Source organism: Narcine bancroftii, chromosome 1 (assembly GCF_036971445.1).
Source record: "Narcine bancroftii isolate sNarBan1 chromosome 1, sNarBan1.hap1, whole genome shotgun sequence".
Lineage (NCBI taxonomy): Eukaryota > Metazoa > Chordata > Chondrichthyes > Torpediniformes > Narcinidae > Narcine > Narcine bancroftii.
In genome coordinates, this window is record NC_091469.1 from 103,849,530 (window position 1) to 103,867,076 (window position 17,547).

General features: G+C 40.7%; 1 protein-coding gene across 15 annotated transcripts in view; it reads left to right on the forward strand.

Annotated features, from left to right (window-relative positions):
- The window catches only part of exd3 (exonuclease 3'-5' domain containing 3), a 291,961-nt gene that overhangs the window by 80,800 nt on the left and 193,614 nt on the right, over positions 1 to 17,547 (forward strand). For 14 of the 15 annotated variants that reach the window (XM_069935253.1, XM_069935270.1, XM_069935262.1 and 11 more), the window contains 2 exons: positions 3,859 to 4,026; positions 12,745 to 12,798. In XM_069935253.1, the coding sequence (XP_069791354.1) occupies positions 3,859 to 4,026; positions 12,745 to 12,798 (222 nt within the window). The remainder of the gene's footprint in view (positions 1 to 3,858; positions 4,027 to 12,744; positions 12,799 to 17,547) is intronic. The other variant, XM_069935331.1, reaches the window with a different exon arrangement.

The following is a 17,547-nucleotide window of genomic DNA, read 5'->3' on the forward strand; positions in this document are numbered from 1 at the left end:
CAATTTTTGTCATCAGCCAACTTACTAACCATTCCTTCTACATTTTACCGTAAATATATCTAATAAATAACAAAAATAAATCCCTGTAGTGTACCACTGGTTACAGGCTTCCAATAAAAAAATACAGCCCACCACATCACCCTCTGACCCCTCTTGCTATGTCAATATTGGATCCAATCCAATGTGCTACTTTAACTTGGATTCCTTGAGTGCCAAACTTTTACGTTAATTTCCCACTTGGGGCCTTGTCAAAGGTCTTTGGGAAGTTCAAGTGGACCATACCAACCAGCCTACCCTCATCAATACAGTTTGTTAGCCAGGATTTCCCCCTATCAAATTCATGTTGACTATGTTTGATTCATTCTTAAAAGTCTGACAGTTTTAGTAGTACCTTGCCTCCCATAGCAGCCTGAGATGCATCTCAACAGGCCTGAGGAATGTATACATCATTAAGGCAGTCAAGACATCTGATACTTTACTCTGTCTATGTTAATGATCAAATGTATAACATTTTACTGCCCCCTCCCTGAATTCCAACTACACTTCTCCTTAATGAATACAGATGAGAAGTATCCATTTCAGTCATCACCTACTTCATGCAGCTGCAAATGGACATTGTCCCTTCAACCCCCAATGCGTTCTGTTGTTTCCATGGTCACCTTCTTGCTCTTAATAGAAAATGCTTTGGCATTTTCCATTATCTAGTCCACCCTGCCACCTCTTTCCTTCTGAATGCCTCTTTTTAGTGCTCCTCCAAATTTTCTATACTCCCCCATTTTCAATTCTTTACCCTGTCATGTGCTTCCTTTTTGTTCTCCAGCCCTCTATCCAGGTTGATGTGCAAGTTTTCTTTACTTGATCACTTTACCTTTCACCCTTTAGGGTGAACTCTTATTGTTTCACTTTTGAATGACTTGTCAGACCTTTATTTTCCATTAAACAGGAAAGTTCAGGTGCTGTGAGGTGGGAATGCAGGTGTAGTATTTCTTGTGGTCACAGGGGTAGGTACCAAAGTGGCGATTTGTGGGAAGAGATGAGTGGATAAGGGAGTCCCAGAGGGAGAAGAGGGGAAAATGGCTGGTGGTGGGATCATATTGTAGGTGGCGGAAATATGTTGGATACTGTGGCTGGGGAGGTGGTAGGCAAGAAAAAGGGGAATCCTGTCCTTGTTGGATGTCAGGACAGAGGGTGCCAGGCTAGATTTGTGGGAAATAGAATTGTGGGTAAGGGCTGAGTTGATGGTGATAGAGGGGCAGCCAAGTTTTTTTGATGTTTTGGAATGGAAGTCCTTATCCTGGGAGCAGAAGCAATGGAGACAGAGGAATTGAGTGAAAGGAATAGAATCCTTACAGCGGACAGGGTGTGAAGGGTTGTAGTCGAGGTAACTGTGGGAGTTGTAAGTTTGTAGAAATATCTGAAGAGAGTTTGTCTCCTGAGATGGAGACAGAAATTATGAAAGGGGAGATTATTGCCAGAGATGGACCAAGTAATTTTGAGATGAAATAAAAGTTACCAGCAAAGTGAATAAAGTTGAAAAACTCATTGTGGTTGCAGGAAGCAGCACCAATATACTCGTCGATTTAGCAGAGGAAGAATTGATGAGCTTGACTGTGTAGGCTTATGGCATGGATTGCTCCATGTAGTCAACAGAAAGGCAGGCATAGATTGGACCATGCAGGTATCTGTGGCTACTTTTTTGACTTGGATAAAGTGGGATGAGCCAAAGGAGAAGTTATTAAGGATGAGTACAAGTTCTTCCAGGTAGAGGAGGATGGTGGTGGTGGAGGGTGACTGGTTGGGTCTGTTGTTGAGAAAGAAGCAAAGGGCTTTGAGACCTTCAGTATGGGGGATAGAGGTAGATAGTGCACGTTTGCTTTGACCATTCCAATAGCAAGGACCTTGCAGTGGCCAACCACTTTAATTCTACTCATCATTCCCACACATGCATGTCTATCCATCGCCTCACGTACTGCCAAACTGAGGCTAATCTGAAAATTGGAGACATCATTAACATAGACGTCTCCAGTTTCCATGAAAGCTCTCACCTGAGTCTCTCTCTTCCCCTATCCCTCTGTCTCCTTTCCTCCCCTTCCCCACCCCCTTCACTCTCCAGTCAGAGAGCTATCCCTCCTCCCATCATCTCAGTTTATTTTCTTCTACCCTCCCACCCATATCCACTTATTAGCCATCCCCACCTCTTTATACAGGTGCCTCCCTCTTTTTTATTCATACCTTGGTGAAAGGCTTTGGCCCAAAATGTGTTTACTCTGATTTGTGTTGGTCCAACTGGAGACTGAGCAGCTTTGTTCAAACATAATTAATAATACTTGAGTGCCAGTGAGAATTGACTACAGGTGAATCCTTCTGATTAATTGACTGTAATATTAACCAATAATAATATATTGTGTAATTTTGATTAACAACAGTTGTTTAGGTGTCATTCTGATCAGTAGCAGTTAATTGCTTGTGAGTAAGGCTGAAAATACTTGTTCAAAATCATTGATCACCTGAATCACTTTGATCAAATAGTTTCCAGCAGTAATAATTATTTGTGAGTAGTGTTGGTCACATTTATATGTGACTGATGTTGATTGATGAAGGTTGAACTGTATCAGTTGTTATGATTAATGAGTGGGGTCAATGATATTTGTGAGCATTTGGGTTCTGATCTTTGATGATCTGAGTACTCATTATGATTGACAGTTGATTGTGTATGAAGTAAAACTGATCATGCAACGTGCGACCATTTGGGAAAACCCACTGGTTCAGCAACTGGCTCAACTGGGGATATTTGAGGAAGCCCCTTTCAGAATTTACTTTCATGAACATATGTCATAAAATTCGTTGTTTTGTGACAGCATTACAAGTGCAAAAATTGCTATGAATTACGTTTTTTTCAAAATAAAGCAATTAGTGCTAAAGAAGAGGAAAAGTGAGGTGGTATCTTTAGTTCATTGTCCATTCAGAAACCTGATAGCGGAGGGGAAGAAGCTGTTTTCTTGAGATGCCGCTTCTTGTAGATGTCCTTAATGTAGTGAAGATCAGTGGCCGAGTTCACAACTCTCTGTAGCCTTGTCCTGTGCATGTGCACCATATCAGACAGTGATGCAATCAATCAGAAAGCTCTCTACAGTATGGCTGTAGAAATTTGCAAGAGTATTTGGTGACGTGCCATATCTCCTCAAACTCCTCATGAAGTATAGCTGCTGGCGACCCTTCTTCGTGATTGATTCGGCATGAAGGCTCCAGGATAGATCTTCAATTCACTGGGGTTCCATTTCATTATAATGGGTTTTCGGTTCTTGTTCTTCTCAACTCACAGGAGCCCTAGTTCTCAATTCTTTTTAAACTTTCTGGATTTACTGGAGAATTTATTAAAATACTGTGAATTAGTGTGTCTTGGGGATATTAATAGGAATAACATTAAATAGTCTGGAAAATCTAAGTCTGGTGCCACAAAGTCCAGAGCGTTAGAGTTTTAGCGTGGCACTAATAAGCAGTGGTTATTGTTGTAGATGATCATTGCTTTTTTTTTGCATTATTTTAATCAGCATTGTGACTGTGAATTTTGAGCAGTACTGATTGTGAACAGTTAGTTCTGATCATTGAGAATCTGTGTAGATGTTGCTCATCGAATAATGTTTGTTGAGGGTGAAAATTGCTAATTTATGAAAGAAGATAATTAGCATGCTTGTTTCCAGTATATCTGCAAGATGGTAATCATGTTTGAATAGTGATTATTGCTGATAATTTTGTTTGATCAATGAATGAACAAGTTGTTTTAATGAATAGCTATGGGGTAAAATTTATTGCTTCTACCTCTTTTCTTTTTCTGTCCACACCATAATTCTGCCAAAGCCACATCAAAAGCGAAACACACTGCAGATGAGAGTTTTCTCTTTGTTTACCGTGGTTCCAGCCAACTTGTTGGATGAGGTGGTTTCCTTGTTCGAAGTGGATAAAGCTGACACTTCTTCCCTGCTCTGTCTGATCAAGGATCTGTGCATCAAGGGCAAGTATAAGGAGGTGAGATGTGCTGTAAGTAAGACACTTCCTTAGTTATTAATAATTTTCTTCCTACAACTCCTGTAGTTTTGTTTAATTTACAAAAGACAAAGGAGGAAAAACACAACACCCAACCCCAACCAACCAATTTTCCCTTGCAACCGCTGCAACCGTGCCTGCCTGTCCCGCATCGGACTTATCAGTCACCAACGAGCCTGCAGCAGACGTGGACATACCCCTCCATAAATCTTTGTCCGCGAAGCCAAGCCAAAGGAAAAAAAGGAAGAAGGAAGGAATTTAGTGGTGTTTTTCCTGCCAACTGTGATATCTTTTGGTTGTTCACTGAAGAAAATTTGAAAGAGGCTAAAAATATAGCATATTGAGAAACATTTAGAAGTACTCTACAGAATATGATAATTTACACACTTGGCTCTTGTTTCACAATTTACAGATTGGACTAATCCATTACCATCCTTTTTGGCAGTGTACATGAACAGTTTCTGTTCCTCAATGACATAAGGTATCTGTTTTCCTGATTTTCCAATTCCATCATCTGTCTTTCCCAAAGGATTGTCCTGTTTTCAGTTCAGAGCAGCTTGGATTTTAAGCGCAGGTTATAATGAGTTATTACCTAGGAATACTGCAAGATGATGTGTATTAGTCCCTTCAATCATTGCCTAGAGTTATTGTAATCCTATCACCTTCAACCTACTCAGTAAATGGAATGGTCATGATCTGGTTTCCACCCATCTTCCAAAGATGATCGAGGTTAGAAGGTTAATTGGCCATATGGGTGTATTTGGGTGACTGGACTCGTGGTCCAGATGGACCTGTTACCGAGCTGTGTCTCTTAAATTTAAAAAAAATTAAAGTTAATTTGGAACGTTTGCATATTCTCCTCCAACGCATGTTAAGCCCAGAATTCCCTTTTGGTGCTATGATAATGGCACTTCATTGCCTATATTTTGTAGTTATTCTCAATGCAAATTATGAAGATGTCTCAGCTCTTTGTAGATTATTGAAAAGCCTTGTTCTGACATGAATGTATTAAATGTCACATTGCAACCCTCTGATGTCACAGTGTTTCAGTTTCTTCGCATATATGTGTTGGTAAATTATCTTCTGTAAGTTATTGCCAACTTTGAAAAGTGGCCAAAGAAACAAACGAAGATTTGAGAGACACGTGAGAAAGAAATGGTTGCAGGGAAATAAGAGGGGGAATAGGACTGTTGAAGGGTTTCTCAACTCTGGACCAGCACAGAAAAGATGGGTTGAATGGCCTTCTGTGTTGTAACAAATAAATAGTCAAATATCTGAGCAATGCAAGCTGTGGCAGGATAAACAGAGAGAATGATTGACAGGGCAGCTTGTGTAATGTGGTCATCTGCTCCCCTTCAAGATCTGAGAGGGTGTCCAGTTTCAAGTTAATGAGACTTTTCAGCAATTTTTACACATTCCACTGAGAAGAAAAGAAATTCGTGTAACTGGTCTGTTGTCTCACAAGCAGGGTGACTTGGCATGGTTCATTGCCAATAATATGACTGGATTTGCTGAAAATCCACAATCAAAATGTGTCACTTTTGATTTGACGGTATCACAATTCAATTAGCAGTGATATTTTCTTTTCAGAAGTGGAAACCTTCCTCTGGGTCACTGATCAGCAATGTGTTGTAGTGGGGATCATTTATCAATGCTGTATTGTTCTGACCTGTTGAACCTAAGCAAAACCTTTCTCATGTCCCTGCTCTTGCCTTTCTTTTGAATTGCTTGAGTGGTGGTCTTTTTGCAAATTTTTTTACATATTTCAGGTATTCAGTATGTCAATTGTGTGGGTTGAACAGGATAATGAGACAGTCTTTAAAGGCTTACTGTCAGTAATATGATTTGTTTTATTTGGAAACTGTTTTTATCCAGTCTCTCAGAGCTGGTTATTAACCCTTCATACACCATGCACCACACTTTTTGTCTGGTGCTGTGATTTGGTGGGCATTCATTACCTCTTGAGTTTTGAATTTTTTGGTGACATTTTATTGTAATCAGTGGCATAATGAAAAGCTGTTTTGATTGAAGTGAAATTGTATCAGAAGAAGCAATTTCATTACAATTGGCAAAACCATTTGTGTGAAGGTGAGAAATACTCTTTGCAGTATATGGTTGTGAAATGGATTACATGTCTGAAAGGTTCATGAAGCAGATTCAGGAGTAAATTCTGAAAGGAAATTGGATATGTTTCTGAAAGGATAACATTTGTGGGACTGTGAGGAAAGCTAATTGGAATATCCCCAGAGGATTGGGTTAGACATGAAGGGACCTCATTACCATCGTGTTGTGCAGCATATTTTGATTTGGATCTCATCTAAAGAATGAGCACTGCACAGGACTAGAGAAGGCACTGGATGCCCTTGTGAAGGAGCTGTTCCAGAATTAGCACACAAGAGGAGCAATGTTTTGATAGGTGGCAAGTTGACAGCACATTCTAGTGCTGTGCCTTGGAATGATGCCTTGGCATGTTCTCAGCACTTCCACTAATGGCAGAGCAAGGCAGATTTAGCTCCAGCTTCAGTGATGGATACTATTTTCTCTTGTGCGCTGGAGAGAAAGAGTGAGAATGACAGTTTTAAAACGTTTGCTTGAAGAGGGATGCTAACTGCATTTCTTTCTTCTAATTAGCTTGAGTAATAAAGGATGGGTGAGGGACACAACCCTAATTAATGAATCCCTAAAGAATTCTAAGGAATATGTAATTGTGTGGAGCAGTTATTCAAATTTTCCAGAAACCTAGGGGTCTGAAGGTATAAATATATGACTTGTAAGCCATGAGGCAGACTCTTGGGGCGAGAATAGCTGCTTGTGGCAGTGCTTCTTGCTGTAAAGGAGTTCTCACACTTTACAAAGTGATTAAAATCTGTTTGTTTTCAAATTGTATTCATGTTTATTTTCAAATTGTATTCATGTTTGTTTTCAAACAATCAAAGGTCCACTTTAACGAGAGGGATGAGATTATGACCTTCTCACAACTAATAGAGAATTTTGCCCTTGCCTGCAAAACCCTTATGCGAGCAAATAAATAAAAGGGTCTGCATTTGGATTCCCTGATGTAGAGGCGGTCATATCATACGTGGTTACATTAGAACTAAAGCACTGCTTTACCCACAAACTGTGTGGGAATTCAATGTGGTGGAGTTAGAGGGAAGATGTTGTGCCTTTTCTGGTTTCACAGCAAGACATTATTGGAAGAAAATGGCAATAGCTGAGAAGAGAGGTGATAAAGAAGTGGGCAAAGTATTATGTGCAGCCCCTTTGGGAACAAGAAAAGGTGGTGGAAATAGTTTTCAGACTGGCATGGGAGTGGCCCTGTGAATAGCACAGGTTGCAAGACTACAAGGAAATAAGAAGGGGAAACGAGATTGTTTTGGGAGTCAATATATGGGCCAAATGACCTCCTGTGTTGTGTTATAAGTAAGTTAACCATCTGGGCAAGCCAAGCTTTGCCAGCATCAGTAGAACCAAATTCACCTGATTCTTTTTGACATCTCCAGCATGGAGGCTCTGTTACTTTTTAACAGCAATGTTCAGCAGGCCATGTCATTCCCATGCCCAACACCAAACTCCTGACACAAACCCTTTTCCAAACTCTGTCATGGTGCAGATTACCAGACGGAGAAAGAAATGGGTTTCAGGATGTGCTCATAGGTTCCTTAGAGAAGTTCCAGTGATTCTTGGGAAACACTGGCCCATGACTGCTCAAAGTGAAGAATGATTTGGAGGCATAAGTTTAAATTCAAGATGGTTTTATTTTCCAGTAATCTTCTTTGGCTTGGCTTCGCGGACGAAGATTTATGGAGGGGGTAAAAAGTCCACGTCAGCTGCAGGCTCGTTTGTGGCTGACAAGTCCGATGCGGGACAGGCAGACACGATTGCAGCGGTTGCAAGGGAAAATTGGTTGGTTGGGGTTGGGTGTTGGGTTTTTCCTCCTTTGCCTTTTGTCAGTGAGGTGGGCTCTGCGGTCTTCTTCAAAGGAGGTTGCTGCCCGCCAAACTGTGAGGCGCCAAGATGCACGGTTTGAGGCGTTATCAGCCCACTGGCAGTGGTCAATGTGGCAGGCACCAAGAGATTTCTTTAGGCAGTCCTTGTACCTTTTCTTTGGTGCACCTCTGTCATGGTGGCCAGTGGAGAGCTCGCCATATAACACGATCTTGGGAAGGCGATGGTCCTCCATTCTGGAGACGTGACCCATCCAGCGCAGCTGGATCTTCAGCAGCGTGGACTCGATGCTGTCGACCTCTGCCATCTCGAGTACTTCGACGTTAGGGGTGTAAGCGCTCCAATGGATGTTGAGGATGGAGCGGAGACAACGCTGGTGGAAGCGTTCTAGGAGCCGTAGGTGGTGCCGGTAGAGGACCCATGATTCGGAGCCGAACAGGAGTGTGGGTATGACAACGGCTCTGTATACGCTTATCTTTGTGAGGTTTTTCAGTTGGTTGTTTTTCCAGACTCTTTTGTGTAGTCTTCCAAAGGCGCTATTTGCCTTGGCGAGTCTGTTGTCTATCTCATTGTCGATCCTTGCATCTGATGAAATGGTGCAGCCGAGATAGGTAAACTGGTTGACCGTTTTGAGTTTTGTGTGCCCGATGGAGATGTGGGGGGGCTGGTAGTCATGGTGGGGAGCTGGCTGATGGAGGACCTCAGTTTTCTTCAGGCTGACTTCCAGGCCAAACATTTTGGCAGTTTCCGCAAAGCAGGACGTCAAGCGCTGAAGAGCTGGCTCTGAATGGGCAACTAAAGCGGCATCATCTGCAAAGAGTAGTTCACGGACAAGTTTCTCTTGTGTCTTGGTGTGAGCTTGCAGGCGCCTCAGATTGAAGAGACTGCCATCCGTGCGGTACCGGATGTAAACAGCGTCTTCATTGTTCGGGTCTTTCATGGCTTGGTTCAGCATCATGCTGAAGAAGATTGAAAAGAGGGTTGGTGCGAGAACACAGCCTTGCTTCATGCCATTGTTAATGGAGAAGGGTTCAGAGAGCTCATTGCTGTATCTGACCCGACCTTGTTGGTTTTCGTGCAGTTGGATAATCATGTTGAGGAACTTTGGGGGACATCCGATGCGCTCTAGTATTTGCCAAAGCCCTTTCCTGCTCACGGTGTCGAAGGCTTTGGTGAGGTCAACAAAGGTGATGTAGAGTCCTTTGTTTTGTTCTCTGCACTTTTCTTGGAGCTGTCTGAGGGCAAAGACCATGTCAGTGGTTCCTCTGTTTGCGCGAAAGCCGCACTGTGATTCTGGGAGAATATTCTCGGCGACACTAGGTATTATTCTATTTAGTAGAATCCTAGCGAAGATTTTGCCTGCAATGGAGAGCAACGTGATTCCCCTGTAGTTTGAGCAGTCTGATTTCTCGCCTTTGTTTTTGTACAGGGTGATGATGGTGGCATCACGAAGATCCTGAGGCAGTTTACCTTGGTCCCAACAAAGCCTGAAAAACTCATGCAGTTTGGCATGCAGAGTTTTGCCGCCAGCCTTCCAGACTTCTGGGGGGATTCCATCCATACCTGCTGCTTTGCCACTTTTCAGTAATAAAGCAGATATAATATACAAAATTTATTTAACCTGCCGTAAGACAGACAAAAATTCGCTATCAGCAGAAATAGCCAGGCACCCCTTACAGTCAGAGAAAGAGAAGCAAAAGAGTGTCCTTTCGAGACATGTTCATGGCAATAAATTCTGATTCTGAGACACTGAATGTCTTTGGATGTGTGTTTTTTCAGCTACAAAGCCCTTCACTGGTACACCCTGTGGTCACCGACCCTCTCTTCTCTGCTTCTCCTTCACAAACAGGTATTCTCCCCATTTTCTGGTGCCCTGTGCCAGTCCTCTACTTCCTTGAAGTCTGTAACCCCCCCCTCAAAGTTGCTGCCGAACACAGGTGCTGTCATCTTGGGCACAGACCCTGTTGTCACAGGGTTTTAAAATAAACCACTGTCGGATCCTTTAAAAGCTGCATGGAGCCTATGGTAGTTGGACTGGGCAGTAGAACCATGAGGAGTAGTGCTGGGTCTCTGCTCCTCACTCTCCTCATGTCCACACCAGCACTGCTCTTGCAGTGGCTCTGGCAGCACCGATTTTTTTTTCACCAGATCAGCAAAGTATTAAAATTAAATTCCATGTAACTTTGACATAAAAAGTGGGAAACATTACCACAAAATACACTACATTATGGTACTCATAAAAAAGGATGAGGGTCAATTTATTGTGGTCACAGTCCCACAGGTGTTATTTGTGAGCATCATAGAAGCAATTTTCTCTGAAGAAAAGAAAAGAAATTAGAGTGTTAGCAGAGATGGGCATGGATTTGATGGCATCAGCTTACTCAAGGAATTTTAAACAGCTGGTTGCTTCAGGATTGGGAAGTTATTGTAACCACAGTCACCAGTTATTTCTTCTGAACTACTGTGGTAGAGGAGCAGCAATAATGATACTGAGTTTAATTGTCATTCACATTGTACGATGTACATATACACTGAAATTCTTACATGCTGTAGCCAGATAGGTATTTGTAAAGAACAAAAATATAATAGTAAACTAATTGAATTAAATTAAAAGATACAGTAAATACATAAGATAGACGATAAATATTCACAGTTATCTTTGTGCAAAAAAGTGACTTTTGTGGTGTCAGAGCAGTCTGTGATTAGTTTACCAAGGGGAGGTTCAAAAGTCAGCTGTTGGAAAGAAACTGCTCTTTAAGTTAGAGGTGCTGATTTTCATGCTTTTGTACCTTCTGCAGGAAGATGGCAGTGAGAAGAGATTGTAACCAGGTGATGAGGGTCCTTTATGATGTTAGTTGCCTTCTTGAGGCAGCGCCTCGCATAGATGTCTGTGGTAGATGGGAGATCAGAGCCTATGATGGTCTTGGATATGTCTGCAGCCTTCTTTGTTCCTGGGCACTTGAATTACCAAATCAGGCTGTGATGTAGCCAGCTAGTATACTTTCCATAGTGTACCTGTAAAAGTTTGATAGAGTATCCAAAGACATGCCAAATTTCCTCAAACACATTAGAAAGTTGAGGTGTTGGTGTTCCTCAACACAGTTGCTTCGATGTGTTGGCCCAAGGAGAGTTCTGAAATAATGGATTCCCAGGAACTTGAAGGTTCAGGTTTTACTATCAGCACCAAGAGAAAGGCGGACCTCCTGCTGACGACATCATCGCACTGAAGTATTTGGAGAGCTCCAATGGTTTTGCTGTATTTCTAGAAGATGCCCTCTGCGATCAGTTTGATAGAGAGGGCTTATCACAATTGCCTCTGTCCCAAGAGGTTTCACTTTTATGAAATTTCCCTGGAAGGTATGTGCCTGTAAAGATCCTAAGGACTGGCATGCCATTCTGTTTCAACTAGAAGTGCTATTCAAAGAGTCCATGCAACATCATGAGCAACTTGAGTGTCAAAATATGAGGTGAGCCTCCTTCAATTCATTGGCAAACACAGGCCCTCCGAAGTACACCCCTCAGAAACGCACATTATTGATAGCTCCAACAAACCTGTGAATTTCATCTGAAGAGATGCTGCAGTTGTGGAAATATAGTTCACTTAGTCTGCAAGCATGTGACTGATGCAAAAAGGACACCAAACCAGAGAAAGAGCAATATGGGCTATTCACCATCTCACAGCTCAAGTAAATAGAGATGAAATTAATTCCAGATCGTCTGGGAAGGTCATTGAGCACACAGATGGGCAACAGGGCAGGCCTCTCTGTACCTGTGGAGATGGTGATTATTCAAGATTTCAGACATCAAGAGCACTTATGGATTTCTGGAGAGGTCATCAAGCATAAAGACCTACACAGCAGAAAACTGACACGTTCATGAGGACAGCCACCAATCTTCATCGGTTCTGACATGGTGACCTGATGTTCCTCCCTATCAATGAGATATGGAGGATTTTCTGCTGCTCTTGAGAGTGTAGCAAAACCTGACCTACGGCTTGATGATCACTTGGGGTCTCAGCTGCACTGCCACAACAGAAGGTGCCACAGTCTTTTGACTTTTAAACTGGATCTATCCAATTGTGTTGGGTTAGTTTTCAGTAATTTCAAATGTATGGCCAATGTAATCTCCTGAACATGTTTTGGGATTGATCATTCTACATCAGTGCAGGGTCTGTGCTGCTGAGTTATACTCTTGTTAGAGGAAGTTTAATGTAAGGAGAGGAGTCTAGTTATTGAGTTGTAAAATTTAATGTATTTGTCTGTCTTGGGTTGCCATAATACTGGCTTACCAGTAGTTAACAGGGAGAGAATGGAAGAGAAATAGATATAGAAGTAAAGATGACTGCACCCAGATGTACGGCATGTGGAATGGTATACATCTCTGTATTCTAGTTTTAAAAAAGATTATTGCACTGTTTTAAAATTGCTCTAATCAATGATGGCTTTGACCCTTCATCAGCTTCAGCTGATGTTGCTCAACCCGCTGAATTCCTGCAGCAGATTGTGTTTAGCCTCAGATTCTAGCATCTGCAGTCTCCTGTGTGTCTTCATTGATTTGCTGGGGTGGGTATTTCAGTGAATGGGATAGCTCTGGCACATGTGCCATCTCTTTATTAAAGCATTCGATGTCACCCTCAATGAAAATGCAAGGTTTTTCTGCCTGAAATAAAGGTGATTCGTAAAGCAACTATTTATGGTAATGCTTTTGCTAGCAATGTTTTGAGATCCTGAATATGTTTATCCACTTGGTCCACAGGCTGTGACACTGAGTATAAAGCTGAATCTGCAATCGCAGCTGAGTATAGAAGAGGTAAGTAGATTATTAGATTGACATTAAGAAATGCTAAGCAGCTTTGAATATGTGATTACAGACACAATGATAATTAAAAGATTTATTACAAACATGTACATCAAGCTGCAAGAGAAAGAGAACGATGAAACAAGCTGTAAACCCAAACAAAAATGGGAACAAGATCTAAACATAAAGATGAAAAATGGGAAAAGCTATGCTCCAGAACTATGAGAAATACAATAAACACGAGGTTATGAATGATACAATATAATTGGTTACACAGGCTATATATCATGCCCCAAAAGTTAAATAAATGGGACCCAATAGTATCAGATAGATGTTTTCGTTGCAAGAAGGAAATGGGAACAACAGTACATGCAATTTGGGCATGTGAGAAAGTGGAAAAGTTTTGGGAAGATCCAAATCAGGAATTAAATAAAATCACAAAAACAACATACCAAAAAATCCAGAGATCTTTCTTCTAAGTAATATAAGAAGTAAAGAATTAGACCTCAAATTGAATGAAGCACAAAAAAGATTTATTATGATAGCCTTAGCTGGAGCAAAAAAATGTAAAATGTCAACCTGGAAATCAGAAGAGAGCCTGAGAATACAGCAATGGTACATGGAAATGAATAAATGTATTTCATTGGAAAAAATAGCATATAATTTAAAAAATAAAGTCACAGTATTCGAACAAATTTGGGAACTGTACATGGAACACAACAGAGAGGGCCTACCGCAGACCTCCACCCCTTAAAATGATAGAATGAGAAGAAGACGAAATGTATAAAAGTAGATGACACAATTTTCTTGTTTATTTTCTTATATGACATTGTTTAATGGGTTTATTGTATTGTATATGTTGAACGTTTAGTGGGTAAGGAGGGGGGAAAGGGGAGAAAATGACAGTGTGTATATTCAAGAGGGAAATATTTGTGTGTATTTCGCTTAATATGGTTCATAGTGTGAAAAATAAAAAAATTAAAATAAAAATAAAATGAAGCTGTCAACAAGAGGCATGCAAAACTCCATTGCAGATCTATGTTATTGCCTATCTTAAAAGTTTACTGGAAGAAGGGAACATTTCCACTTTGCACGATTATGATTTAAGAACAATGAGTTTGAAAAGGGAATGAGAAAATAATGCTTGTTGCTGCTGATAAATGTCCCCTCCATGCACAATGTCCCCTCCATGCACAATGTCCCCTCCATGCACAATGTCCCCTCCATGCACAATGTATTTTCCTCTGCAGAGGTAAAAGGTGTACTTTGACCTTTTGGGTGGAGATTAAGAGGGAAGAGGAAAGTGTATAACAGCATGAGGAGGTGTGGGTTAGAAACTGTTAGACAAAACATGGAACCAAAGGGGAGGGACTAATGGGCAAATGGAACCAAGTTGGGAGACAGACGGGGATGCAGAGGCTGGTAGGTGATTGGTGGAACCAAGATGCACTGTTCATGCCTTTGGGTTTAAGCCCCCAACTCCTCCAATTTGGGTTGCGCCTCTCCATAACAGTTGAGAAGTCCGAGGATTGGATGGAAGTGGGATGGAGAATTAGAATGGCATGCAATCAGAAGCTTGGGTTGGGCGCCACTCTGTGGTCCTTTTGTTGTGGAACTACCTTGGCTGTGCCTTTACTACTGTCACCCTGTTTCTCTTTGCTGCACCTCTGTCAATCTGCCTCTCTTGTATCTTCCCATTTCTCTTTTCTGGCAAATAAAAATAACTGATTATGCTAAAACCAACAATAAAGACTGGATGTTTGAAGGACAGCCCACTTCTGTGGTGAAAGCAGCATATTGGTGCAGTTGATAGAGCTGTTGCCTCACAGCTCCAGGGACCCTGGTTCAATTCCAATGAAGTCTATGTGGAGTCTACACTTCTCACTATGGCCACGTGGGTTTCCCTCGGGTTCTCTGGTTTCCTCCCACATCCCATATCCCAAAGACATGTGGGTTGGTATATTAATTTAACACTGCTCCTAGTGTCTACGTAAATGGTAGAATCTGGGGGGAAGTCGAAGGGAATGTGGGGAGAATAGAATTGATGAGGATAGGAATAATGTAAAATTAGGTGCTTGATTGGCTCTTGCCAAATGGCATGTTTTTGTGCTGTATATCTCTATGCATTTATAACTATTAACAGTTTATGGCATGGAAACAAGCCATTTTGGCCCTTCAAGTCCACGCTGGTTCACTCAAACAACAACTCCACTAGACGAGACATTATTTTAACAATTAAAGAAAACCCCCCCCTATTCACTCAATCAATAAAAAAAACCCTCCCCTTAATAAAGTAAAATAAAGCTCCCCTTGCCAAATAACCCCTAAATTAATCGAGTACTAAACCCCCCCAATAAACAAAATAGAGATTACACAAATTTTAAAAAAAGTTGTTTTAGATATAACTAAAAACTACAAAAAATTAGTAACTCCCTGATTAACTGAGTGTGGAAAGAAATAAAATCCCCCCCACAGGTGGCAGATGACTTCCAAAAGCTTCAGCATCGTCAATCTCCCCCAACCGGACTTACAAAATTATGGATCTAAATCAATTTATAACCCCAGTGAATTCAATCCCAAAGCTTGTTCCGGGTCATCAATGTCAATCAAACTCTGACATATTTGATTTCCCGTTCCCATTTCCATTCTTCTTATCAGGTGTCTTCCTCTTAGGTGAAGAGTGCCTTTCAGTAGCCCTGTCTGGCAAAAAATTGGCAGAAATTAAAGCATCATGATCACTCTAAAAAAATGTGATTGGAAATTGCCATAAAAAAATCTTCCAAACTGCTGGGTATCGGAAAGAAAATTTATATCCCTTCCTCCAAAGCACCTCTTTCGCAGAATTAAATTCTTTACGCCTTTTAATAATTTCTTGACTTAAGTCCGGGTAAAAGAAAACCTTATTACCCTGCACCATCAACAAAGACTGATAACTATGTGCATTTTGGACCGCAACTTGCAAGATGGTCTCCCGGTCTTGATACCGTAAGCAACAAATCAAAACTGCTCGTGGAGATTGACCTGGATATGGTTTGCTTCTCAAAGCTCTATGGACCCTATCTAACTCCAAACCTTCCGGAAAAAATTCAAGTCCCAACGCTTCATGGATCCACTTTTTAAAAAATTTTATTCGATCCGAGCCCTCAATTCCTTCTGGAATTCCCGCTATTTTAACATTATTCCGATGACTTTGATTTTCCAAAGAGTCTATCTTCTTCAATAAATCCTTCTTCTGAATTTCCCATCCAACAAAAGAATCTATCACTTTTTCTATTTTTTCTTTATTACGTTCAACTTGTTCTCTACAGACTTGAAAGGCGCCTTCCATTTTCTTAAAATTATCTTGAACTGTATCCACCATATTCAAACATCAATTGACATCAGCTTTAACAACAGAAATATCTTTCTTAACAGAAGAAACATCCTCACAAATATTATTCATTTTTTCAGTCATGTTCATAAATTCGTGGTCAATCTGAGTAGACATTTGTGTTGACATATTACCCTTTTAATGAGCTATAGATTCAAGAATTGTAAAGACAGCATCAAAAGTAGATTCACTTGTCTCTCCTTGAGGCCTACATTCTCTCAATTCAACAGTAGTTGATGATTCTTCTTCCATACCTTCTATTGAATCTTTTTTGTTGGATTGAAATTTGCCAATATTAGGAGAAGATGATATCAGGAAATTGGACTCTCCTTTTACTGATTTAGAGATAAAGGATGTTATTCAACAAAAGTCTAATGGGAAGTCCCCAGGAGAGGATGGATTTACTGTTGAATTTTATAAAGTTTTTTATGATGATTTGTCTCCTCTGTGTATGGCTGTTCTTCAGCAGGTGACACAGGAACAAGCTTCATCAGATTCGTGTTTGAGTGCAATAATAACGGTTATACCAAAAAAAGACAGAGACTCTTTGAATCTAGCTTCATATCAGCCAATTTCTTTATTGAATGTGGATTATAAAATAATGGCAAAATAATTGGCAAATAGACTTGCCAAGTATTTACCTCAATTGGTACATGTAGATCAGGCTGGTTTTATTAAAAGTAGGTATGCCTTTGATAATATTCTTAGAGTGATTTCGTTGATCAATGCATCACATCAGCAACCCAACCTACCAATGGTAGTTGCTCTTGATGCTGAAAAAGCTTTTGATCGGGTCGAATGAATTTTTTTATTTAAAGTCTTGAACCCTTTTTTATTGGTTGGGTAAAGGCATTATATAATAATCCTGTTGCTAGGGTTGCGACAAATGGTCAAACCTCTTAATTCTTTAAATTATCGCGTTCAATTCATCAAGGTTGTCCTTTGTCGCCAGCTCTATTTGCGTTGGTCATCGAACTATTTTTTTCTTTTTTCTTTGGCTTGGCTTCGCGGACGAAGATTTATGGAGGGGGTAAAAAGTCCACGTCAGCTGCAGGCTCGTTTGTGGCTGACTAGTCCGATGCGGGACAGGCAAACACGGTTGCAGCGGTTGCAGGGGAAAATTGGTTGGTTGGGGTTGGGTGTCAGAATGAGAATGTTAGAGGTGTAAGAATAGCAGATGATGAATATAAGATTAATTTATTTGCTGATGATGTTTTGATATATTTAACTAATCCGGAACGATCTTTAATTTATTTGCAAGAATGTTCTGAATAATATGGTGTATTGTCAGGATATAAGGTGAATTGGGACAAAAGTGAAATATTACCTATTTCTGATGCAAATTATGATCAGTGTAGACAAATTACTAAATTTTGTTGGTCTGATAAAGT